General features: G+C 38.3%; 1 protein-coding gene across 1 annotated transcript; it reads left to right on the forward strand.

The window, feature by feature from the left end:
- The first annotated feature begins 611 nt into the window (after window positions 1-611).
- Window positions 612-26,650, forward strand: LOC145490423 (uncharacterized). The gene is made up of 9 exons (XM_081469546.1): window positions 612-820; window positions 3,374-3,664; window positions 7,824-7,998; window positions 10,092-10,394; window positions 14,171-14,288; window positions 22,236-22,360; window positions 22,743-23,007; window positions 23,754-23,900; window positions 26,007-26,650. The coding sequence occupies exons 1-9, from the start codon at window positions 612-614 to the stop codon at window positions 26,168-26,170; spliced, it is 1,797 nt and encodes a 598-aa protein (XP_081325672.1). The 3' UTR covers window positions 26,171-26,650.
- The last annotated feature ends 434 nt before the right edge of the window (window positions 26,651-27,084 follow it).

Raw genomic sequence — 27,084 nt, forward strand, 5'->3', positions numbered from 1 at the left:
ACCTCGCGAAAGTGATAATATTCAGACGTGTTCTTAAAATTCAGAGATCATAATGTCAACGTAAGTCATTCAAGAAATGTTGTCTTATATACAAACATCTATGCCCCCCATGACCTCTTATACTTTCAGAGTATGGATAGCATTCTAAGCCCTGAACTATTCAAAACTTTCATTGAATCTAATCCCTGCTGCCCTCACCCAAGAAAGTCAAATATCTGTCGGCACATTTTCTTCCAACCCGTGGAAAATAAAACAGTGTACGCACGTATGCTCTTTCACAATGCCAATTGTGACATCTGATAAGACATGGACTCTTTCTTCAAGTGCTTAATATTTTTTGTCATTGCCAGTGGCTAAAAACTACGACTAATTTCTTGGGTGTTCATTTTCCTACTTAGAAAAGAGCACGGATGTCTATTCCGTTAGGACTGCTCGCTATATGGTGAGTGCTCGCTATATCGTCATATGGTTGCACTACCAGAAGAAACAAAGACATGGCATACCATCGAAAGACAAATACGTGTGGGCTGAAATAGGATACCTGAAATAGCAACTGATTCAAGTGTCTTCAATTTAATAAGACTTCTCAGTTAGTTTCGAAATTTTCGAACATGACTGCGTTTTTACATTGCCGTTTGCCGAATGGAGGAACGTTAAATAGCAGCAGAGGTTTGATAAACCAATTCATGAAGAATGCTTTCAAGCATATTTACTCCGAAATTAACCGGGCGGGAAGCCGAATACAAAACACAAGTGTTGGAAAAGCTGGAATGATTGCGGATTTGGAAACTATAGAACCATTATTGTCTTTAATATTCAGGTGAGAAATCTAATTAAGAATCAAGGTTTGAAATTGGGTGTAAAATTTTATAGCTGCTAAAAATCACAAGCGCTCGAAAAAAAGCGAGCTTGAAAAGGATACCAGTGGTTAGTACCTGCTTCCCAAATGCTCCAAATGTCAGGTAGAGTGCTGTAACCTTTCCAAAATTTCAAGTTCTTTGGCTGAAACTCAGCACTGATTCAACTTTATAATAGCGTTCCTCCTATGACAATGTTTTGCCAGAGAAAATAAAACAAAACATTTTTTTTCAAAATAGGCTTAATCTAAGAATGAATAGAAAACACAAAAGCAAAACGATAAAAACAAAGTTGGCGAGTAAGACGTTAATAATGGAAAGGGTTTAATGGAGCGCTTGTGGCCGGACCGCCCCACATACTCACGGGAAATTTAGTGCCTGAACTTTGCAGGTTTTCATTGTTGAGAAGGTTTGAAAAAGTAAATGAAGAAATGATAAGAACAGCAGAGAGCCAAAAACGTAGCAGTTCAAACTTGAAGCCGCTTTGTAGTTTTATCTCAACTTGAAGCTGATAAAAGTTATTTTAAAGCTTCCAAAATGATTACAGAACTGTCATTTTGGCATATTGGCCTGATTTATATACAGATACAATGGATGGTTACTCTATTTATCCTCAAAGTATTGGAGACTTCTTACACGCTTAGCTTAAAAAAAACTACTGAGTCGAGTTTTTTAAAAAAATGAAATTAATGAAAGGAAAGAACATATCTACTTGTATGACGATCGAAGATACATTCGGTGGGACGCGAGCTCTCTCTCAGTTCGCTGCGTCATCCTTGCATGCAGGCAGGCATGATTAACTTTGATGTGATGCCAGAAACAGTAAATTACATTGAATGGAAGATAATAACACTGGCTAGTCCGAAACCCTAAGTTAGTGTCCAATGTCTACATTGGAGAGGATTTGTATTATTGCGACCACAGCGCCACCAGACTGGGACGGAAACATGAGAACTAAATGGAGAGAGTTGGTACCCGCTGTAGAACGAGTTAATGAGGGCGTTTACAAACATTATAGGAAAATCACTCCTACAGTTCCGGCGCGTTTTTCTTCATGTTTATTATCAATGGAATCTGCCTAAATCATTGACGAAAGTAATAACTTTCTCAGTGACATACTACCACAATGAAAAGGCAAAGAAGTAAATACATAATATAAATGTATAAAATGCGCTACATTACGGGAATCTATTCCACGGACAACTTGATTTATTTCGATTTAACTTCAGAGTTTTCATAAAGAAATTGTTTCTAAAAAATAAACTTGCCCACGGGATATTTATTGCCTGAACTTTGCAGGGTTTCCTTGCTGAGAAGGTTTAACTAAGGTTCCAACAAGTAAATGAATAAAAATTTAATTAAAAAGAGCAGAGAACGGAAAACATAGCACTTCAAACTGAGTTTTTGCAAAGTAGATTATGGAAAGATTTGATCAGTTAAATTTTGAGATTACACTTTCTTCTTTCCAAACTGATGACCTAAGTATAGAAAAACGTCACTCCTACGAGCTTAGACAAACGATAATGCAGCCTCTAATAAGCAACGGGTAGTTGAAATAGAAAATGACTACCCCGTGTCAGGCTCATTAAAAAAAAAAAAGAAAAAAAAGAAAAGATTACTGACACGATAGGAAAAGGAATTTTTAGAATGCAGACTTTAAAAAAATGTATTTATCAAGATTAATTCAAATAATTGTACATTTTAAAACGGCAGAACAGACTTAAGAAAAAAGAAAACTTCTAAATAACCAAAGGGAATGTTTTTCTTTGTTTTCTTTGTCACTCAGATATTGACAGTTTGTTCCATCCTGACGTTGAAACACAAATATGCGATTCCTGCGTAAAACAACAAGGCTAAACAGGAACATGATATTTTAATGGATGGCGAAAATATTCATGAGGCAGCTCTATAATGCTAGTTATGTTTGCATCGGATCTAGCTAATTGGCAGTTAATTGCTCATTGTTTATTTCCCGATAATTCAAACGTTTTCCAAACTGAGTGATGCGTGTGATTTAAATATTCATAGAAACATAACGGTAAAAGGCATAAAATAAGATGACCAGCCTAATTCCAAGCCTAGACAGGTTCAAGAAAGACACCTCTGACTACAACAATTAGACGAGTTGTTCATCAGGAGGATAGCCAAAATCGTCAGCGTCTTGTTCTTGCTGACTCTCCTCTGTCGAGAAAGGTAACCTGAATCTTTGTTTCTAAATATACCTGTAGCGGTATATCATTGTTGTTGACGACATTGAGCTGAGTGGCTTTAAAGGAGAGAAAATGAGAATGGTCAACATTAAAATGAATTAATTCATGGTTTAAGGGTCGCAATATACACGAAGCACCTAAATCATCTCGCAGTGGGTGAATAGGCCAGATTTAAAGGGTGGGATATTTTCAATCAAGTTAATTCACCTAATAGAGAGAGGAGAATGATCTACTTCAAAATTTTGGCTTTATGTTATTTTGCCCTTTTTCTAACTGTTTGAAATATAAAATTACCGACTTTTCTTAAATAAAAAATTATAGTATCTTATCAGCCCTCTTTTGGGTGATTCTATTCCACAGCTTCACTGCAAAAGATATCGGTGTAAAAGTTTGCCAAGATATATGGAATGCGGCGGGAAGCAATTTAAAAGTCCCCTTGGAATTAAAAGTTGACTTAACTGGAAGTACTACCCCGGTGTTTACTCCGGAACCAGCAGGAAAAACCAAAATTGATTCATCCCCAGTGTTTCAAAAGTTCAAAGGTAATTCACGCTCTTACCACAGCAACCACAGAGAGCTTAGCTTAAAATTTACTACGTGAGATTAAAGTAAAGAAAAAGAAAAGCAAAATAGAGAATAGTTTGGCCGTTTATCTTTGACTTCTCTTAAGGGAAACAAACAAGAAAACCCGTCATTCACATCCCCTATTTAGAAAATAGCCCAAAGAAAATACTTTTGCTGATTGGTTTAAATTCGTGTTTCTATTAAACAATTAGATTATGAGCTCGAGATTTCTATCTCGAGCTCATAACCTAATTGTTTATTAGTATAAATCTACTAGCGTTCTATCACGCATGCCGTTCTCTGATTGGCTACGCCACTCGCTATCTATTCTTTTGTAGATAGTGAGTAGTGTAGCAGTGTACCCTTGTTAACAAAATGATTGTCCCTTCTTGGCGAGAACATAATAAGCCATTAGAGCTTTAACCTCCGAAGTATTCGCACTTAAGTAATGGTTTTTGTCCACGACACCTTCTTTGGGATTTGAATGCATATTTAATCGAATTCACTGTGTCTTAACTTGTTGCGGTGCGAAAGTTAGATACCAATTGAATAAAACTATTTGCGACACGAAATTTATTTTTTATTTTTGAGGGCATGCCCAGCATAATGGGCAGAAAGGTCAGAAAGGGCAGAAAAGGCACCAAAACCAGTACTGTTTGTTTTTCTCCTCTGGCACGCGCGCATGCGAATTCCACGAGCGGACGCGCCTTCCCACGTGTATTTCACGCGTTTACGTAAAAGGTAAATGCATGGTAAAATAACTTAATTATAAGGCCAGAATACAATTGCGAATTACGAAATGACCCTCTCTTAGATTGCCTAGTTTTTACATGTCCTGTACGTATAGAGATTGGAGCGAGTAAACTTATGAAAGATTTATTCATAAGTTTAAGACTATATAACCTTTTAGCGGGCAAAAAAACCCGCTGATTTTAGAGATGGAACTTGATAAAGAGCTAGAGTTATCGATCCAGAGGGCGATGGCAGAAGTCGAGAGAGATCTCTCACTTTCGCCAATAGTCTGATGAATCTCCTACCAGATGAAAAAATATCTCGTCCAGAAAGGACTTTACGGGTGTCGCTGGACAAAAACGTCATGGCAAGAGTGGCTAACAGGCATATACGGCATTCCAGGGAGCTAAAACTCCACAAGAAACTGGCCATAAAAGAGAAGACAATCTCACTCCTCATGGATGCTTTACGCTCAGCTTTTGAGCGGTAGAACAACGATGAAACAACAATGGCTCCGTTAGGAGCCACAAAATTGATGAAAGTCAACAATCGACAAATACCTGTGCTATCAAAATTGTGCCAAAACAGCTTGGCGCCAAAACTTAGCCGTAAAATTAACTGCTAACGCAACTGCAACTGATGAAAATATTTTCCCCAGTAAATACCAATAAAGAAAAAACGCTTTGGTGTAGTTTCGTTGAATATAGACTTCTGGTGCAAGATCGAACCAAAATCTAGCCGCCAAAATGTGGGCGCGAAACTTATTACGCAGGTTATGATAAGCTGTTTGAGCCAGGGTTATCAGCATACATAGTAATCAAACTTGACCAGATTAATTGTCCGCGCCTTTGTTAGTGGAAGAACAAAGGTACGAGAAAAGATGACGCCTGAACAATGGCTTTCTTTAAATCGCAAAACATAAGCCTATAACTGGAATTGTATTTAGTGTACATAAGTCAAACAAACAAATAGTTTGTTACGAAACTCCCTGGAATGGTTGGCTAGTAAAGGTAAAGCGAATTCCTAACCATACACTGTACATCCGTAAGATATATTTCAAGTTTCGTGGGGTAAAATAAGGATTCAGGGTTAAGTTATTTAGTTAAGTTTCTTTGAGTACAACGCACACAGTGTTAAACTAAAGCTAGAAATGGTTAACCTTTTGAATACCAAAATTTCGCCAAGAAATACCGTCTTTAACCGTTTAGTCAGGTTTTTTAGCTGCCATGACGCTAAATAAGCCTAATTTTTGCTAAGAAAGCTTTTTTTTACTAAAAGGAGAGATTTTTCGAGGATTAGTAACAAAATTGAGCAAAATTTCAATTCCGGGCATGCGCTTTTTTTTTTTGTTTTTTTTTTTTGCCATTAGCCGTTCTCAATTTTGTTTGTTGCCCCTTTCATTTCTGTTTTTCTCGGCCCTTTTACACTGGCTACCTTTTGCATTGTATGTTCTTTCTGGCTGCCGTGAAAAGTTGGATGTTAATTACGGGCGAAGCCTAGAAATGGACCTTGATCAATCATAGGTGTAGTGGACCATTTTACCACCGTTTTTGCACCAAAAACTGACAATGTTGTTTTTCGATTTGCGACGTCGGAATGTCGTCGATATCTAAACCTGAACATTTTTCGGAAAGGCCTAGCCGAGTACTACGTTCTGCTTCTCGAGAAAATCTGATGACATTTAAATTGATGACGTCACAAGTGGTACAAAGAGCACGACCATTAATTACGCATATATGCGTAGTTGGTATTCAAAGCGTTAATTAAGTGTGCGCGAGTATACAATACCTTAAAATGATTTACAAGTCATCACAGTTCATTTGCGAAAAACATTACCTATTTCCTGGGATAGTTCATACCGGTCGAACTAATCGAATTCTTTTGTATGATTTGTAAATGAGCGCGCAAGTTAATTTACTTCTTTCATGAGTAATATTTAAATTTGGCCTAAAATGTCAATTGACCTGACTGATTAATGATCTCGTGGCATTGATTTAAATAGGTCTGTAATACTCTCCGGAGATGACAAGAAAATGAATGCCTGTTCTCAAAATAATTACTCATATATCGTACTTGCAAATATTAAGCTGAAACGCCCATTTCCGAGTAAGAGCTGGAACGAAAAGTGAAATAATAGCTTCCATTCCTCTTCGGTGAGCTCTAGTTGCTCCGCAAAACTGACTGACTTCCGAATGCAAATTCTTAAGCTTGGAGATGTTAAATCCTGGTATTTTGTCAGCAGCAATTTTAATATTTCTCGCAACTAAGTGGGAAAAAAATAAATTTATATGGATATCCTTGATTACTACTCAAACTTGCAAACTAACCCTAACCCTAACCCTAACCCTAACCCTAAAACCTAACCCTCAGCTTTTATAAGCTTAAGGGTCATAAAATTAAACTATGACATCATTTATCCAAAAATATATGCAGGCTTACCAAACCAGTTATACCGACCATGACTGCCATACGATAAAAAAATAGAACATGCATGATATCACTGATAAACCTGTCAAACCAGTGACACCAACGAGAACTGCCAGAAGATAAAAATAAAACATGATATCATTGATAAACCTGTCAAACCGGTTTATAACCTGTTGTTAAGAGTAAAATGGAATATGACATCATCATATTATAATTAATGTATTCCACAGCACGTTAATAAGATTTCCCCCGCAAGCCTATGACGCAATCGCTGTTAATTAATTCAACCTCACACTAATGAGATTCCACCTCACAAATCCGGAAACCGTGGTCCCTACTATACTACTGAAGAATAGGCTTAGGGAAAAGAAAACTAATAAAGAACAAAAGGGAATGTAAGTGAGGAATAATCATCGCAGTAAATTGTCCAATTTAAGCAATTAGACAATTTACTGCGATGATCATTCCTCACTTTCATCTACAACCGCAGTTCAGATATGAATTATTTCATATATACTTCACATCAAAAGGGAATGTCTTTTTTGTTTTCTTTTTCACTCACATATTGTCAATTTTCCCCGTCCTGACGTTGAAACACAAATATGCAATACCTGAGTAAAACAAGAGGACTCAAATGGATGGATGATCGACTCTAATGGATGGCGAAAACTTTTGCGAGGCAGCTCTAAAATGCTAAATTGGACCTACCTTGCTAATTTATTACCTGATAACTAAAGAGTTTTCCATTGAACCGAACTGAAGTGATGCGTAAGATCTAGATATTAAAAAAAAAAAAACATGATTGTAAAATCCATAATAGAATGAATCGAACAAATTTAAAGAGTGGGGTATTTTCGATCAAGTTAATTCACCTAATAGAGAGAAAAGAATTTTTACTTTCAAAATGTTGGCTTTGTATCAATTAAACCACTTCCTTTTTTTGAGGTTTTATATAAAATTGGCGACTCTGTTTTTTAAAAATACTAAATTCTTACTTCTTGTCAGCCATGTTTTGAACCGTTCTGTTTCACAGCAAAGCTGCCGTATTCTCGCCAAAAGAACTCGATTCAAAAATTTGCCAAGAAATATGGACTGTTGCTGGAAGCAATTTAAAAATCCCCTCAGAATTAAGAGTTGACTTAACTGGAGGTACTAACCAAGTGTTTACCCCGGAACCAGCACGAACAACCAAAATTGCTTCATCCCAAGTGTTTTTCTAAGTTCAAAAGTAATTCAGGTCCTTACCACAATAATTACAGGGAGCTTAGCTTAAAACTAATTGACTGAGCAAAATTAAAGTAGGGAAAAAAAGAGCAGATATAGAGAAAATATATAGTTTGCTCGTCTATCTTTGACCTACGGCAAAGTCGGCCGCCATTCACATCACCTATACAATCATGTAGCATGATAGACACCTGCTTAATGCGGACAGCTTTGCCTGTGCCGACCGGAAAAGCTTAAAACGGACAGCAGTTAATTAGGATAACGGACACTTTCGGTGTAGCGATTATGTACGTACGTACCGTCAGAAAATGAAATATAAACGACAGTAGCGTAAAAGCGTAAAATGTTTTTTACCACGACTTTCTTAATCTGGTTCATAAAGCCTTATAAGGAGCTCGAGATTTCTATCGCGTGATAGTTGATTCGGGCTGCGCCCTCGTCAACTATCGCGCATAGAAATCGAGAGCGAATGTTTTAGCATAAATCTACCAGTCGTTCAAAACTTTATCTAAATCCTCTCCACAAACACTTGAAAAACGCCAAGAAGCGGCCGTCATTTTGTTAACAAGGGTACACTGCTATGGCACTCACTATCTATCACAGATTATATAATAACCCTAATTATTCTCGCATTTTGATTTGTTCTTGCCTATGATCTATTAGAGGACAGACGCACGATTGACGTAATCATTACAAAGTTTTACCCTCTGTGTTTAAAAATGGCGGAAAGTTTTGAAAATTTAGATAATATTTTACGCGACTGGGCGGAAGATAAGGTACAAAAAGATATTGTCAAAGCCTTGAACAGGTGCGAGAAGCAGGAAGAAGAAAGAAAATACTCGAGCAGACGAGCGAGGCTAAACCAAAAACACAATTTGTCTTGAAATTACCCTATGGTAAGAAAACATTGCTTTGTCTCAAATTTACCAAACCCAACAGACAAACTGTTTATGAGATTAGTTTATTTAAAGAACCCAACTTTTCTCAGTCTCAAAATAATTGTTGACACAGATTGATGTCAGGAATGAAACATCAAAACATCACTTCGTAAGATCAGTTAAGATAAATTCCGACGCGAATGTTCCAGTCCGTTTCAGGGCACAGCAGCGAGCAAAGTATAGCTCACTACAGCTCATGGCAAGCTGTATCGCCGCTATTAAGTGTCTCCAACACTATATCAAACTTATTTGAGAATCATTAACAACAGAGCACACAAATTTCTAGCGTCACTAACGCTCCTTTCAGTCAAAACTCGAATCGAATGGCCTCTTGTGTTGATCGCAACCACAAGTTTTCCGAGCGTATTGTTCAACTCCTGTAATATTCAAAGCAACGTTCAAGCTTTTCGGCTCACAAGGCTTCTCTGGTGACAAAAACTGACTTGACTTTTCCAGCATTTTCTTCAAGTTTTGTATATTTCGCAATTCAATTCTACTTTCCCTGTAAGTTTTCTTTCCACCAAAAGTGACGCTCGAGTCAAGTTTGACAGTGCGTGATTTTCCTGGACCAACATTATTCTTTGCTAGGCATAGCAACTAATGAGTTTGCTTCATTTTATATAGACAATAGATTACGTCAAATGGCTTTTTTGTGTTCGCCAAAGTGGGCAAAGGCTGGCTTTCGAGTTATGTTGAAAGATTTTGAAATAAAAAAGCTTTGTCTGAGTAGTTTGTTCCGTTAGTATATAAAACAAATAGATTCCATTTTGCCGTGCGTCTGTTCAGTAATAGATCACAGATGACGTAAAAATGTGGTAAGAACAAAAAGTGACACACAAGGCGACAGCTGTAAAATAGATAGTGAGTAGCGTATAGCCAATCAGAAAACGACATTCGTGATAGCAAGGTAGTAGATTTATACTAATACTATATATTATGGTGTAAATTATTTTTGCGTTTCAAAAAATGGCCCTCGGCTTGTCCTACAAAGAGGACAATTTTTTGTTGTTCATGACGTCATATTATGTCAAATGACATCACAAAGTCCGCCATCTTGACCTCGCCATCTTGGATTTCACAAATCAGTCAGTCACAAAGTTTAACGGTAGTAACTCTGACTGGATTGCTGTTACTGACAGAAACGATTGAAACCAGCGTGGGCACCTTGTTCCCCTTTCCTAATTCCAAAGCAAAAATACGAAACCGAAACAGAGACAGACAGTAATTTGTTATTAAATTTGTTTTTTTTAAGGTGGGAGGTGATTCTAATTGCTAAAAGATTTCCTTTAATTTTTTTTTCTGTTTTGTTTTTCACAGCTCTTCTTCAAAACAATATCAAGACAAACCAGGACGACTTCCTCCATTTGATAACGCAACCAGGTGGACCCGTTCACGAAGCAATGGAATATCTTAACAAAAATGGGATACTAACTCCACAGCAGGTATAAAATACCCTTTTAAAAGAAAGTCTAATTTTTGAGGGCTTGATCTTTAGAAAATATTAATATTAAATCGTGGAGATAAAGCGACAACGTTTATTTATGTATGTACATGTATTGCGTAATACATTCGCGCCCTAGCGATGGTAAATGTGCATTCGTGCTACCTCAATGGCATATTTAGGGTTTGTACAAAGTCTGAACTAACTTTTTACCCCCTATACCCAACCTCACACCCTTCCAATATGACTCCAATTTCCAGGCAATGGTAAAACACACTGTATTGTAAAATCCTAACGAAAACAACACGCTGGACTTGATCTACAACATATTAACTTGCCCGGTACCTTCGTCTGAGACGAACAAGACCAGTGTGTCGAACAAAATTGCTTGTCATATCCTCCTTAATCACTTTGTCTTCGCCACTTTCCGCCTCATTTGTGTAGATAGCCACTTCAGTGACAGAGAGGACTGTCTTCTCACCAGCAATATAACTCTCACACTGTCCATGCTATACCAACAGACATTTAAGAGAATATTGCCGAACCAATTGCAGACCTAACTGAGGTAATGAAAAAGTGCAAAAACAACATATTCCATTGGGTTAAAGTGCCACTAACCCCCAAAGTGTTTTTCCTTAAATAAAATGTACTAGTTTCCCTGATTACTTCAGAGAAAAAAATATCTCGTTTGATAAGACCCCTGCGTTTCTACAGGCGTTTAAGCATGTAATTTCTATGTTCACGACCGCGCAAAGTGAGATCCGGGTCGGGCTACTGGTGACGTCACTTCAGGAACCGGACTAAAACACTCAAGAGACCTTTGACTGAGCTTCGAGGGCTGTCCTATCTTACCAAAACTGGACAAGATTTTTAAGTGAAAGAAGTGTATCATCTAGCATTACAATTCGGAGTAGTCTAGCTACAGTTTGGGCGGCTGCGATGTATATATTTTTTTCCTTTTCGAAGTGCAGGTCGCCAGTCGAGATCGCCGCATTGTAATTTAGGCCAGGATCTGGATCGACAATTTGCCGGTCCATTTGGGTTATAAAGGTACAAATAATGGCTGGAGAGTTAACTTACAGCTCTTAAAGAGTTATAAAGATGTCAATGAGCACGAAGAGTTGGTAATTTGACTTTAAGGAACGTGCAGATTTCGGAGTGTCAAAACATTTTTTGACTCAAACATTTCATTTTCCCCGAAATACAAGTTAAATGCGACGCAGTCGTAGTCCACTCCTGCCTAATAAAGAACTTGTAATATTTTTTGTCACAGAGAGAAATGGCAATGCATATAGATGGACAAGTCTGATGAAAGAAAATATTTAAGACTTGTTCTTATCAGATGCAATGTCTACTGTTGTATTTTCCTAATATTTTTTGCACAACAAGAAAAACACACGTGCGATAAATGTTCGTTAAAAGCTTTATATCAACCCTTTTTTCCGTTGAATAATCCGGTATTCTGCATTTGCCATTTCGGATTTGACTATTTTGTCAGAAAAACATATGCAATTTTTTTTAAAATGAATCCAAAACGACGGCGGAGTCGAGCAAGATGGCGGCGATACTCCAGTTACTAGGTTGACAGAGACATGCAGCCTTGGTTTATAGCGTACTTCTTTTAAAAATTTTGGACATCCATGATATGGTCGATTGACACCTGTCAAAACGAGGTATCCGCTGACTGGCATCACGTGGCCATATTGCGGGCTTAAGTTTAGAGCTCATCGATGTCACATGTTTCTTTTAAGTTGATTCCTAACCAAGTTCTGGTTTTCGTGACCAAAGTCACGTGGAGACGAGGGTATAGTGTGAATCGGAACATTCCTGTGTAAAGCATTCCTGTGTAACCATTCTTCGCGTTCCTAATGTAAGATTTCCGTGAAGAGCGGTAGATAGATAGGTAGATAGATATGGGTCAGACAGCTTGATGGTTAATCAGTTTTGGCTACGAAAGAGAGATACAAAACCGACAATGAATTGAAGACTATTTACGGTTTTTGGTGCAATTGATTTTGGAAATACTAGTTTCAACCACGCTGTACAGATTCAAGACACCATATTTGTTTATTAATTTAAGAGCCCATTAACCGATTCATGCGCACGCTCGCGCACGTTGCTAAGGAGGTGAAATTTCACTTCCGGTCACTTACGTCAGCCTGAGCACGGAAAATAAAAACAACTCAAAAACTTGCAAATTCGCGTACATTTTAGATGTTTTTCTTTGTGTTTCGCAAAATGCAAAGTAAAAAAAGTACAAGCAAGGACAAAATAAGAGAAAGACAGAAAAACAAGAGCAATAGAAAGAAAAAACTAACTCCGTGTGGCTTTGTTTGATCTTACCGAAGTGTGCTGGTAGTGTAAATTGCGCACGCGCTGATAGGGTAACTTTCAATAGATATCGGGCGCACTTCCGGTTTTTTTAAATGCTAAAGGAAACGCGGTTTTTCATTAAATCCAGCCTTCTTCGACGAATTTCGATTACAGCCAACGTTGGCAACATAGCTATGCATTCCTTTTTCGAAATCATGCTTTTTTCAGAAAATTACGAATTTTTCAAAATTTTGAAATGCTCTCAAACTCTGACCTTTTAGAAATGAAACAAAATCGATGCATAGCGTAATGAGGATTTAAATTAGAATATTAAATCAATGAAAAAAATCCCGAGAAAGTAATTTGCCTGGGAGCCTTTGTCTTTTTTTTGTATTAGTCATATGACCATGGGCGTGGCCTGATGACGTCATCACTAGTGTTACTGGTCATGAAAAAGTTGAAACACATGAAATAACTCTGAACTAACTAAAAATGAGGAGGTTAGATGAGACTAGATTTTCCTTAGCAACGGCTCGAAAAGATTGGTTAATGGGCCCTTAAGGGGACTGCAGACCTTGGAGACTCAAGCATTTGGACCTATTTGTGACAGGCTGTTTTTAGCATTTTTAGCATTTTTTTTTTTTTGAAGGGTCCGAGCTCTCAGTTCACGCAACTCGCTTATGTTTAAATCAAATTTGACAACAAATCTGAGCAGGATTAAAAAGTTGAAGTGACGGGTTTCAGTCACGCAGAAAAATCCAAAGATGACAATTAGTGGATTAAATACCGGCCTCTAAAACGCATTTTCTGCAAATAAGCAATGGGAACCCCATACTCATAGAAACCCGTCAATTGCTTTCTCATGGTAAAATGGTTAGCGGTATTGCTCGTGGGCGCGTACGCACGACTACGACGTCGACGACGACGTCGCACAACATGGCGGCCCTACTTTAGCTAATATGACATGCCGCCTTGGTTTACAGCGTGCATCTTCGATATCGGACATCCATTTTATGGTCAATTGACACCTGTCAAAACAAGGTATTCGCTGACAAGTTTCACGTCACCATATTGCGGGCTCTAGTTTTGAACTCATCGAGGTCACGTGTTTTTTAAGTTAACCGCTGACCAAGTACCAGCTTCTCGATTGGATCACGGGCTCAAACTAGGTTAACTAACTGTAATCAGGGCCGGGCTGTTCGAAACTGAGCCGGTTAACGCTATCCCAGGATTAAAAGTTAACCAAAGTATATTGTTCTGTTATAAAAATGTTTTACGCTGCTTATGTTTTGTGTAGTTTGAGATTATTGAAACTCCTCTTCCATTTCCTAATTTGCATATTATTATTCTTGAAATTCACTTCAAACCTAATAATGTAAGTGTATGAAAGTGATGGAATTTAATTTTACACGCGGAATTTCAGTCATGCCGCCGTTGAGGATAACATTATTTCTCTAATAATTTTTTTTGCGCTTTGTTTTTCAAAAGGATCGGACAGCTTTTATCAAGACTTTATGGAAGTTGTGGTTTGAACCTCTTTCTCCTAAACAACCCGGCAAAGGCTTTCAACATGTATTCATTGGTAGGTACTGTGGTCAACAGTTGTAAATGTGTTAATCTAGACCCTGCTTTCAAAGATTCAAATTAATTCCTGGTCGAGGATGTCGTGTCGAAGATCTTCTTTAACCATAAATTAGACAATTAAAGAATAAGGCACTAGCAAAGTGTCTTTGTCCACTAAAGCATACAAGTGTATAAAAATAACCAGCCCTAGGTCGACTCCTCCGCTTTGTTCTGTAACTAATACCCTTGTTAACATCCCGTCTGTTGATATTAGTTACAGATCTGACAAGTAATATTGCAGTACACACAGTGGTATATTTTTTGTCTCGCTCTGAGCGAGTTGCTTAAGGGGCCATCTCACGGTATTAACAGTATCTACACCTATAAACGGATGAAGAACTACAAATGAACAATGTTTTTTTAACACCATTGGGTTTAAGCTCCTGGCATTCGCGGTAAAGATTGGCAACACACCAGGGTTTCGTTTTCGTTCATATGAGTATATCGCAAACTGTTACCATGGCAGCAACCAATTGTAAAGATAACCATATTTTGCCACTTTCCACCTGTTTGCTTCCCTTTCTAGAGTTAGACTTGGTAAAATATCTTTAAACTCGACAGTCTTGTGAAAACGATTTCGGCCAATAGTTTAATTTGATTAAATGAAAAGTTCATCTAGTGGATTCGTAAAAAACTTTAACGTTCCTATGTTTGATCAAAAAAGAGAAATCGCTCGATAAAATTTTGCCAAAAAATGATATTGTGAAGTAAGCCTCTATATCATGAAGTATACAAACTTTCGGAAAATTTCACCGAAGAGAACACGAAAAAACGAGGGCTGTTTTTCTTCGTTGTGACTTCATAAAATCTGGAGACACACACGCGCGCATGCGTATCAATGACCCACTGGCGTCATTAGCGCGTGCGGTTGGAAGAAGAATCGTGTTTAGCTCATATGGCGTTCCTAAAGCTACTTTTCGCAATATTGCGACACATTTTTAGAGATGGTAATTTAGAAGAAATTTACGCCGACCCTTTGACTCGCCTACTTACAGAATTCATTAATGTGAGTATTAAAACTCAGCTGATCGTCAATGGTGACTCCTAGCAACTTAAGACAGTCGGAAAATTCAATGTTTTTTCCTTGAAAGTGTAATGGAATGTTACTTTCTGTCCTGTTATGCTTTAAAGTCATAGTTTGATATTTGCTCAGGTTTCCTTTTAGCAGATCGCTAGCATACCACTCGGAGGCCCTATTGGCATTCGTCATAAGGTTGGTGTAAGCTATTTTTGGGTCCCCAGCTGCTTCATACAGCAGGGGACAACCCCTACAGGACAACCTCTATCAGTCCGCTTCCACTTACTTCTAATAGCTCCCACTTGATCACTCGGTTCAGTCGATCACACAGGTAGGATTGAAGTAGATCAAGCAGTTCCTCAGGAAATCGATACGCGTTTAGTCTGCTGATCATAAGGGAAGGATGGAGTGAGTCAAAAGCCTTACTCGAGTCGGTAGACAAGATCTTAACAGGTCTTAACAGTTTGTTGGTTATCCCGTGCTGATTTCCACGCTTCAATAAGGCTTATCAGTGTTGTCTCACAACTATGGCGTTTACGGTATGCCGTGATTCGAGGATCCAAACGGCTGTCAAATAGGCCACTTTCGATATATCAAAATTCGGCTAGATAGTGAGGCCTAGAGGACACAAACAAAAGAAACGAATTAACATGCTTATTCAATTTCCTTTGTTTGTGTCCTTTAAGCCTCACTGCCAAGCTGAATTTTTTTAAAATTCAGCATATTAAAATATATCGAAAGTGGTCTATTTCTTTGAATTCTGATCGCTAAGAAGCTGCTCAAACACCTCATTAACCACCGGGAGGACAGTTATTGGTCGATAGCTCCCACCATCCTGTGGATCCTCTTTCTTTAAGACAGGCGTCCATTTCCCCTTTTTCCAGTAGCTTGGCCATTGACGATTTGAAATACATGAATTGTACAGATTCGCCAGTGGTTTAGCGCGTTTTTCCGCACCCAGATGCTTTTTTCCCGCATTAAATGACTCCAGAGCACTTCTAACTTGTACCTGGTTAACTGGATTGGATTTGATCATCAGATCTAACCTATTCGCCAATTGTATTTGCAGGACACTTGGATGGTTGTTTGAGTCACCCTTTGTTTAGTCTCTTACGCTGACATCTCCGATATTTCTTGGTATCGTTGCAAAGTGATTTGCTAATATTTCCGCAACAGTCTTTTGGTTGCTAATGATCTTGCCATCAACTTTTAAGTTAATATCAGATCCCTTGACCCCTTTCCTAGTTCCAAGAAACGGTTTGAAAGTTTGGAAAAATTTCTTGGTTTTCTCTAAGGTCAGAAGTCTTCTTCTTCCAGTATTGCCGTAGAAAAATCCTTCTTTGCCAGACTGCTTCATTGCTACATTTTGCTTGTCTTCCCAGTTTTGTTGTGTTCTGTCTTTTAGGCTACTTTGTGAAAGTTCTTCTGTTTGCTCGGATGGCAGTTTTTCCATGCGGTCGTCATGTATGGTGTGTCTTTGTCCCTTACTCGCTTCTTTTTCTGGGGAAAGCATTCGTCCAACAGTGTCTTGCATGATTGTATTCCAATTGAAGACACTAACTAAGGAAATTTCAGCTGAAAATTATTAAGAATCAAATTGACGTTTTGCAGACTTTTAGCGTGACAAGGTACTTCTTTGTTTGGATAGAGCACGTTTGAATAGACCATTTCCAAGTTATCTTTAGCCTCTTTCTCAAAGTGAGTCAAAGTGCCCATCCCTTAATATGAAAGCTAATTTATAAGTAATATAAATTTAAGTCAATGTGAACAACAATGACAGGGAGGTCAGAGAAGCTATATGACCCATGTATTTTTAACATACATTTCTGTGACGCAATATCCTGGTAAGAAAAACACTTTCTCACTCTGATGTGAAGTATATATGAAATAATTCATATTTGAACTGCGGTTGTAGATGAAAGTGAAGAATGATCATCGCGGTAAATTTTCCAATTGAAGCAATTGGAAAGAAGAAGCCTGAAAAAAATCAGGGCTTCAACGGGATTCGAACCCGTTTTTTTTTTTTTTTTTAGGATTCTTCTTTCCAATTGCTTAAATTGGAAAATTTACTGCGATGATCATTCTTCACTTTCATCTACAACCGCAGTTCAAATATGAATTATTTCATATACACTTCACATCATTTCACTCCTCACGGGAAGATATGAACTCAATTAATTGACCTCGTTCCCAACGTGTGGCTTCATAGCGCAGTTGGTAGAGCATCGCACCGGTATCGCGGAGGTCACGGGTTCGAATCCCATTGAAGCCCTGATTTTTTTTCAGGCTTCTTCTTTCCAATTGCTTAAATTGGAAAATTTACTGCGATGATCATTCTTCACTTTCACTTTCTCACTGTGTCGAAAGATCAAATTCACCTTTCCCGTCATTATGGCGTGTTATTCCCAGGCCAATCATGTTTATGCTTTTCCATTATCTCAATCAAGACCATGCGGTCTTATCTTCTCATCTTTAGTTCACTCCAAGTTCTCTGACCTCTCAGAGTGTTGTGAAAAATTTTTCGTCTCAACGTCGCTCTATTCGGAGTTTCTGTTCATTCTGGTTTCTTCCCACGAATTTATGTTCGAGATTTACCTACATTATTTCGTGTCCAAGGATGATGCCGCCGATTTACCGTGGTCGAAGGTCTCGCGTTCAGAACATGAATGCGGTTGCCGACGCCGCTGAACTAACCGACGATTCGGTTCAACAGCTGAGAAACTTTTACAGACAAAGGAATATAGTTTCCACTGGCAACAAGACCACAGTTCATTCTGGTTTATTCCCACGAATTTACGTTTAAGATTAACGTACATTATTTCGCGCGTGTTCAAGGATAATGCCACCGATTCACCGCGGTCGAAGGTCTCGCGTTCTGAACACGGATGCGGTTGCCGACGTTGTAGAACTAACTGCAGAACTAACCGACCATTCGGTTCAACAGCTGATAAACTTATACAGACAAAGGAATATCGCTTTCACAGGCAACAGGACCACTCTCTGACCACAGTTTGTTAACACAAGATTAATTCTCTGTCAGTCATTCTCTGATGACTGAATTTCATGTGAAGTGGCTGAAATCTTCTAGATGTTCTATTTACATATTCATAAGCTTATTATATTCATGTATTGTTCGTCTATTGGGAATACACTTCGTGTATTTGTGTGGATGAAATGCTCCATATAGGTCGCCCCATTGCCCCATAGACTCACATGGCCAGCTATCATGGCAGAAAGCCCCCCCCCCCCCCCCCCCCGCATGGTCTTGTTACCAAGGAACCATATCTGTGTTGTTTATTGTTGCTGCCGTCTTTGTTGCCTGGGAATTAGGACTCCAGGGAGAGGATTAGGACCTCTCAGTAGCCTTGGGACTATAGGGACTCCTGGAAAGGAGGAGGGCTTGGGGATTAGGACCCCAGAGAGAGGATTATGACCTCTCAGGGCTTGGGGATTAGGACCCCAGAGAGAGGATTAGGACCTCTCTGCAGCCCGGTTGTTGCTAAATAATGTTCTTATTGTTTAGATCCCCTCGTTGCCAACCACCTGAACCGTGTCATCCTGTAAGATACCTATTGGCAACTCGAGCACTTTATCCCCTGCCCCTTTTCTCCCATCAGTAGTTGTTGCTGTCTTTTTTGATCTCATGGGTCGGGAGCATTAAAATCAGATTTCATTCACATACAAATTAAACTCATCATTTGAATGGTTGCGCACCAGGCCTCGCTTTGGTAGAGAGGCTTAGGGCAACTCGCAAATGAGATATTTCCAAGCTTTTACGTTGCGTGACGTTGAAATGACGGCCTGAGAGGCCTGTTGCGTAGATTATTACTATTATTTTTGTTTTTTTCTGACTGAACAGTCCTCGCGATTCCATTAGATAAATTTTTATTTTTTTTGTCAGAGCTCCAGGGTAATATAATATTTCGCTTTAAGGTGATTCCTCAGAAATTTGTCGGACGATTACTTTAAACCTATCCACGTATTGTTTTGTTACTGCAAAGCATTAAAATCAGCACACTGCAAAACAAAATCAACTCAGGTAAAACAAAATCAACTGACGCAATAATAAAGTCACCTACGGCAAAATAAAATTAGTCACTGCAAAACATTAAAAAGCAACAGACGGCGAAACAAAATCAGCTCCACCTATGAAGCGGTAAAGATACTAAACAACTATTAATGCCATTGAAAAAAAAAACAGACATCGGAACCCTCACATCGAAGTTTCGTTTAATTTGTAAATTATAAAGTCATCGAACAGGAAACAATCAAACTATTCAACTGTAAATTTCGCCTGCATGTTTCCTAAGGGAAGAATATAACATTGGCTCTTTCCAAAAATTGTATTAAAAATTTTACAGCTTGAGACAAAAAATATGCCTCAGTAAGCCGTCTGAAAAAGAGCACGTTCCAATCACGTGACCAGTAACGCAACGACCACAAGGTTGCAAAGAGTATCTGTATAGATATAGATATCTATCTATCTATCTATCTATCTATCTATCTATATATAATAATTGAATAGGATGAGCAGGGAAATAATTACGACTAACTGCCTCATTTTATCTTTGGATCACCAACCTATTCCCTTCGGAAGGCGATTCACAGTGATTTCTGACAAATATTTAATAGTAGTGTATGATGGGAACAGAAATCGAAACAACAAAGAAATGAGTGAAAATGTGTTCAGCCGGGCTATCGCCTCGTGTGCCACTGATGTTCTTACCACATTTTGACGTCTTCTGTGATCTATTACTGAACAGACGCAAGGCAACATGGAATCTATTTGTTTTATATAATAACGAAACAAACTACTACAGATAAAGCCTTTTTTTATTTCAAAATCTTTCAACATAACTCGAAAGCCGGCCTTTGCCCGCTTTGGCGAACACGAAAAAAGCCATTTGACGTAATCTATTATCTATACAAATTGAAGCAATCTCATTGGTTGCTGTGCGTAGCAAAGAATTGTGATTGGTCCAGGAAAATCACGCCACTGTCAAAGTTGACTCGAGCGACGCTTCTCGTGGAATGAAAACTTACAGCGAAAGCAGAATTGAACTGCGAAATCTACAAATCTTAAAAAAAATGCTGGATAAGTCAAGTCAGTTTTTGTCATCAGAGCAGCCCTGTGAGCCGAAAAGCTTGGATGTTGCCTCGAATATTGCAGAACTTGAAAAACTACGCTCGGAAAACTTGCAGCTGCGGTCAACCTAGAGGCCATTCGATTCGAGTTTTGAACGAAAGGAACGTTAGTGATGGTGGAAATTTGTGTCCTCTGTGGTTGGTGATTCTCAAATCAGTTTGAAATAGTGTCGGAGATACCTTTTAGCTGCAATGCAGTTGGCCGTGAGCTGTAGTGAGCTATACTTTGCTCGCTGCTGTGCCCTGATACGGACTGGAACATTCGCATCGGAAAGCAAGGTTATGTGTTTTTTTGACTGATTTTAAGAAGTGGTTTTGATGTTTCATTCCAGACAATCACTGTGTCAACAATTATTTTGAGACTGAGAAAACTTCAATGTTTTAAATAAATTAATCTCATAAACATTTTGTTTATTGGGTTTGTTAAATTCGAGATAAAGCAATGGTTCTCGGCTTACCAAGACTAATTCTGTGTTTGGTTTAGTCTCGCTCGACTGCCGACTGAGACTGCTCGAGTATTTTTTCTGAGTCATTTTCTACAACAGAAACGACTTTATCTTTCTTCTTCCTGCTATACTATGCTTCTGGTACCTGTTCAATGCCTGGACAAGACTTTCTTGTACCTTATCTTTTGGCCAGTCATGTAAAATATTATCTAAATTCTCAAAACTTTCCGCCATTTTAAAACACAGAGGGAAAAACTTTGTAATGATGACGTCAATCGTGCGTCTGTCCTCTAATAGATCATAGGCGAGAACCAATCAAAATGCGAGAATAACTTGGGTTATTATATAAATATATATATATATTTATTAATTGTGGTTTTGTATGTTTATTTTTCCGGCTTTCATTTCTATTGTAAAGTTCTAACCAATAAATTAAATTAAATTGAATTATATTTACCAACTCGCAATTTTAAGTTTCTGTACGTTCTAACCAAGAAAAGATATAACTTTCGTTCTAGTCTTCCACTTTTTACCCTAAGAAGAATAGCCCCCTTTAAATTGTGAGATGGAGACGTAACCTGGGCATTTTTAAATGCTCTATACCATTATCCTTTCATATATTGAAAGTGCTTTCAAATTTCTCAATTTATGTCCTACAACCGACATGAAATGCACATTTAGAAATTTGCACGTGGCTGGTGACGTCATCATACCAACTTTCTGGAAAATATCTATTTTAAGGCTAGTGTTAATTTCGTATGATGCAGCATCCTCCCGGATTTTAAACTGACAAAGTTATTTGAAAAGCGAATTTTTATCTAACTGCAGCAAAAATTTGAAAAATATCTGAGTGGGAAATGTTATTGAATGCGAATGTAATTAAATAGGAACTTAAGAACCTTTGCGCATGCGGCTCACACCTTTTGTAACTTACCAAGTACTTCCTAACTGAGCGGAAGAGTTAGAGAGAAACACTGTGGCAAAATTTGAAAACCCATTCTTTTGATTCGTCGACTGCTCCTGAGATGGTGGCTAGCTGTGGAAAAAAGGGCAGTTGACAGACAACTAACTTTTTATTGTTTGTCGTTTACTCAATAATAATAACCACCAATAACCACTGCTTACACGCCATCCAGCCCGTAATTGTTAGTGAAATCTATTTGATAAATTAAAGTAGTCTCAAGCAACATGATCAGCCGCCTTAACTTATTTTTAAATCTAAGGAAGCGATTACTTACTGAGGCACGACATGTGCAGCTAAAAATTTTCGCCGTATTTCAACTCTTACTTTTCCAAGGTGAAAAGCTGAAGAAGAAAGCGTACTCAGGATTCCACAACTGGTACCAGTTTTACCTCGAGCAATTGAAAAGTCCAAATGCAATAAAAGGCGTAACCGTCAATTCCTACACTTATAACACAGAGGTCAGTATTAATGTATGTATACTCACCTTTATTATATAAACTGTAGTATATTATAGGAGTATTTCAGCGTATCAGTCTGAAAAATTTGTAAATGTTTGTCGTAAAAAAATTCACAATTTTACGTGAGTATTGATCAATTAAGACACGATAGTCTCTACCTTTGTTTGAACACTGAGCGCTGTTGATATGCAGTCGAAAACTCTTCGGTTTTCTTCCAAAATTATATATCTTATTCTGTATTGCGAAACGGCATAATGATAAAGGAGTAACATAATTCTGATAACTAATTACTTAGTTCGTTCGCATCAAATTGTAAAATAAGCGCCATGTTCTCTTGCCAAATGTATATTTTAACTTGATTTTATCTTGTTGTATTCTGTAGCCAAGCTTTATGAGCTTAAATTTCGAGTGGGATGGACACACAAAGAAGTTTGATAGCAGCATGTTCGTCGGAACCAGCCCAGCATTTGATTTTGCCATATTCAGTCTCTGCTCTATTGTGCTATTTAAAACAGGAGGTGTTGGAGTAACGGACTGCAGTTGCAAAATCCACAAGAGCACGGTGACAATAAGAGCCATTGAAAAGGACAATAAAAAATTTCCGAAAACAGGCAAGATTTGCACAGCTTTCCCGCCGTCTGTTGTTCGTAAGTGTCAATTTAAGTGACTAACTGTTTGTGATTTTGGTTGAGATGATGGGACTAGTTCCCTATCAGCGAGAGCTAAGAGTCATGTGATGTAATCTAGCAGATTATAATGATACGAATTTTAAAATTGAATTGTTTATTTGGGAGTGGTTGGTCTAAGCCCGTCATGTGACGCTGCTAAAACAGGCGAATTTCCCTTAGTTTGAATTTATTGTTCAATACAAGTGGTAAGTGGTTATTACGGACACCTAGGAGACACGCAAAAATTTTTCTGTGATAAGGATATCAGCATTAAGCGAGCTCTCAGAAAAAAACAAACGTCAAGGACACACAATGTACTTAGAAGTAACAGGATGATGCATTTTTTCCTTTACTGTACACTTAAAGTTACTTAAGGTAATATTCAAGAAACCTGGAGCTCATTCAAAAGGTCAGATGTCTCGATCTATCATCCATATAACGGGATCCAATTCACCACAAACCTTTTTGACTCTATCTGCAATGTATAGTGATGACAACAAAATTCAATGTTACTATGGGAACTTTACTTTGTGAGTTACGTTTGTCCCCAAATTTTTTTTTGTTTTTTGTTTTTTGTTTTTTTTTTTCCTAGTTTTTTGACAAAAGATAATATTTTGATGCAGAGATGTTTTCATCGGTCAGTTTAACAATTTCACTATTCTCATATCCATTAACCTAATGGCGCATATTTGAAGTCGTCCTTGTAATATTTATCTTTGATTTAGCTGATCCTGTCTGCACAAGTATTCTAGCCACCAGCCGAACGGACTGTGGATGGCTTGGGATAGACCACCAAACCTGTGGAGAACGAAAATGCTGCTTCGACAGTAAAAAGTACGGTAGCTGCACATATTGGTGCTTTTATCCCTCAGGTAGGCAAGCTACATTTCTATAGTTTTCTACAATTCTTAATGCAACCTTGTCTTTGAACTACCTTTAAACTAAGACCACTTTTTCAATAAAAACGAAAGCTTCCTCCATTTCTCATTTGAAAACCGAAGAGCTAGACTAGGTGTACCCAAATAGTAGAAGAATTGCCTTCGCTCTGCTGCACCTCCATGGCACACGCGGACATACTAACATATGGGCGAAAACAACTTCCTCGCATGCGAAGAGGCGCAGAAGGATGGAGGTTACGTTTCCGTCGCTGAGTGGAGGTGGGTGGAACAGACAGGGAACTCTGAACACACCTCTCGGGGCATGAATATATATGTATTGCCCTCTTAAAAAACATTCACCAAGGAAGCTTATGCTATAAGCCGTACTTACGAGTTGATAACGTAATGTTAGCAAGAGAAATTATAATCTACTGTTTGCTTATCGAAATATACCAATCATTTTTCTTTCTTTGGTTTGCAATGTTGTCTTAAATAAATAGAAAACGCTCCATAAAGTTCATGAAAACTTGAAAAAAACTGCAAAAACACTTACTAGCCGCTGGTGTTTCCACGCTAACTTGCTCTGTTTTTAAAATGTTTAAGCAAGCAACCGGAACGATGATCCTGCTGGTATACGTTGGATCAATAGTGATCTAATCGGCTTTACATATAAAATGAAGAATACAAAAGCAAAAACCGACACAACGTAGGATGATTTTTTGAAGGTGTACTATATTTCGGCTGGCCAAACCAGCCTTCTTCAGGTACAATGGAAAATTTTACATTGGTGCGTGTTTTTATGTAGCCGATATTTACGTAATACCGGAAATACGCAAAAGTAATAGATAGTGTAAATTAAAGATAAGCATACGGTAAAATAAAATAACATGATAAAAGAACATAATAAAAGAAAACAAATGGAAACAATTAATATGTTTCTTTGCGGATGTTCAGACCATCAGGATCAATTGTTCTGCCTTTTTGAATTAAAAAAGCTTCCCTGGCCTTACGGATAGAGTCTCGGTTAGAAACGATTTTTTCGATGGGGATTAATTGCATGTCGTTAGCGGTGTGGTTAGGAGAGGACAGGAAATGTTCGGCGGCTGTAATAGGTTTAGATTTGTTGTTAGGGTTATCTATGCTACGGCGGTGTTCGTTAAATCGGTCTTTTAATCGTCGTTTCGTCTCTCCTATGTATTGTAAATTACAGCGGTTACATTGAATCATGTAGATGAGGTTTCTAGTGTCACAGGTCAGGTTAGATTTTATGGGGCGTGTTTCCCCGGTAGAAAAAAAGGTATATGTAGTAAGTCCGTGAGTAATGTAGGGACAAGTAGCACAGTTTTTGCCACAACGGAAAGAACCAGAAGGGAGTTGGGGATTAGAAGAATTAGAAGAGAGTTTAGCTGTAACTCGTAAGTCACGAAGGTTAGGGGAGCGTCAGAAAGCTACAACAGGCAAATGCTGAAAAGCGTTTTTGCAGCGGTTAGAAGAGAGCAACAAATTGTAATGTTTTTTAATGATGTTAGAGATGTGAGGGAGTGATGGATTGAAGGTAGTTATAAATGGTATACGGTTAGGTCTGTTGACGTCTTTGGTTTGTAACGAGAGTCTGCGGGGGATGTCAGCGGCTCGTCGAACATCCGCGAAGAAACATATTGTTTCCATTTGTTTTCTTTTATTATGTTCTTTTATCATGTTATTTTATTTTACCGTATGCTTATCTTTAATTTACACTATCTATTACTTTTGCGTATTTCCGGTATTACGTAAATATCGGCTACATAAAAACACATACCAATGTAAAATTTTCCATTGCACCTGAAGAAGGCTGGTTTGGCCAGCCGAAATATAGTACACCTTCAAAAAATCATCCTACGTTGTGTCGGTTTTTGCTTTTGTATTCTTCTGTTTTTAAAACTGTACAGAAAAACGAAAAATATTTTCGATTTTTTTTTTGGGGGGGGGGGGAGGGGAGGGGAAGTGGGCCGGGGGGAATTTTAGATATTAAATTATGTCATATAGTTTTATACAGTCAGCCACGATTTGTTCTGTACCCAGCGATGTACTGTCCTTAAAGTATTTTGTTTCTCTCAACAGACCACCAATGTCACGGAATCCTTCCCCAAAATAGGAAAGATTGTGGTTTTCCGGGAATAAGCAGGGATGTTTGTGAAGGAAAGGGCTGTTGTTTTGACGAAAACGTTGGTCAAGGTGTCCCTCATTGCTTTCAAGGAGTTCCAAGTAAGAATATTTTAAGTTAGTTGAATTCTCCAATGTATACACTACTGCAAGTGCTGCAAATTGATTGGCGGAGGAAGACTCTACAGATGATAGAAGTGTCAAATTTCTAGTTATTGATGCTTAATTAACCTAGCCTGCGAACAGCTTCCCCGCCAGCCCGACCGAAGCGTCCAGCACCGATCGCTTCGCTCTCCAAATTCTTCAGTTTCGCGCTCGTCCGCTCGCTTTGCTCGCCCAATTCTTTTTTGCCGTCCTCACCGGGAGCCTGTTCGAAAGCGAAATTAACCCTATTAAGATGGAGCTTTCTTTGGTCTGCTTACACCTTTGTTTTTCTTCCTCTATCGGCGCCCATTAATCCCCAATCTCCCTTACTCTCAGCGCTCACCATCACTTTAGAAAATTAATTAAAGTACGCGAAGTGAGACAAAAAATTTTTCCTTGAGGTCAACAACAAAGAAGATGACAAAGGACCTCATATCCGACTTGGACACAACGGCATCATTTCTGGCATGCATCTATATGGCCGCCATCTTGGATTTTTATGATTTTTATCGTTAAACAATAGAAAGCTTTCAAAAATGGCTCAAAAAATAGTCAGAAATCGACCAGAAACGGTGAAAATAACTAAGGAAGTCAAATTGGCCTAAGTTGGTTAAAATTTGGAAAACATGCTTCTCAATACGATATAGCTGCCAAAGAAATGTCAATATCTTTGACCGATGACACGTCATACTAAAATTTTTCCAGATAAATTTTAGGAAAGTCGCCAAATTTGGTGTCTATTGTTTCAACGCTTTTCTAAGTTACAAGCCTTCAAAGTTGAATGACGGCCTCAAACTCCCTTCTCGCGTCCGTCTTGATGGGGTTAATAGTATGACTATATCAGGAAAATTACATAACTACCGTAATGATTCGATTTAGCGCCCGGGGCTCT

This window comes from Orbicella franksi, chromosome 6 (assembly GCF_964199315.1).
Source record: "Orbicella franksi chromosome 6, jaOrbFran1.1, whole genome shotgun sequence".
NCBI lineage: Eukaryota > Metazoa > Cnidaria > Anthozoa > Scleractinia > Merulinidae > Orbicella > Orbicella franksi.

Bases quoted from the DNA above. Each gene is read 5' to 3' on its own strand.
- LOC145490423 (XM_081469546.1), top strand. From the start codon at position 612: ATGACTGCGTTTTTACATTGCCGTTTGCCGAATGGAGGAACGTTAAAT. The intron at 821-3,373 runs GTGAGAAATCTA...CGACTTTTCTTA, and splicing joins TTATTGTCTTTAATATTCAG to AATAAAAAATTATAGTATCT. The intron at 23,008-23,753 runs GTAAGTGTCAAT...TCTTTGATTTAG, and splicing joins TTTCCCGCCGTCTGTTGTTC to CTGATCCTGTCTGCACAAGT.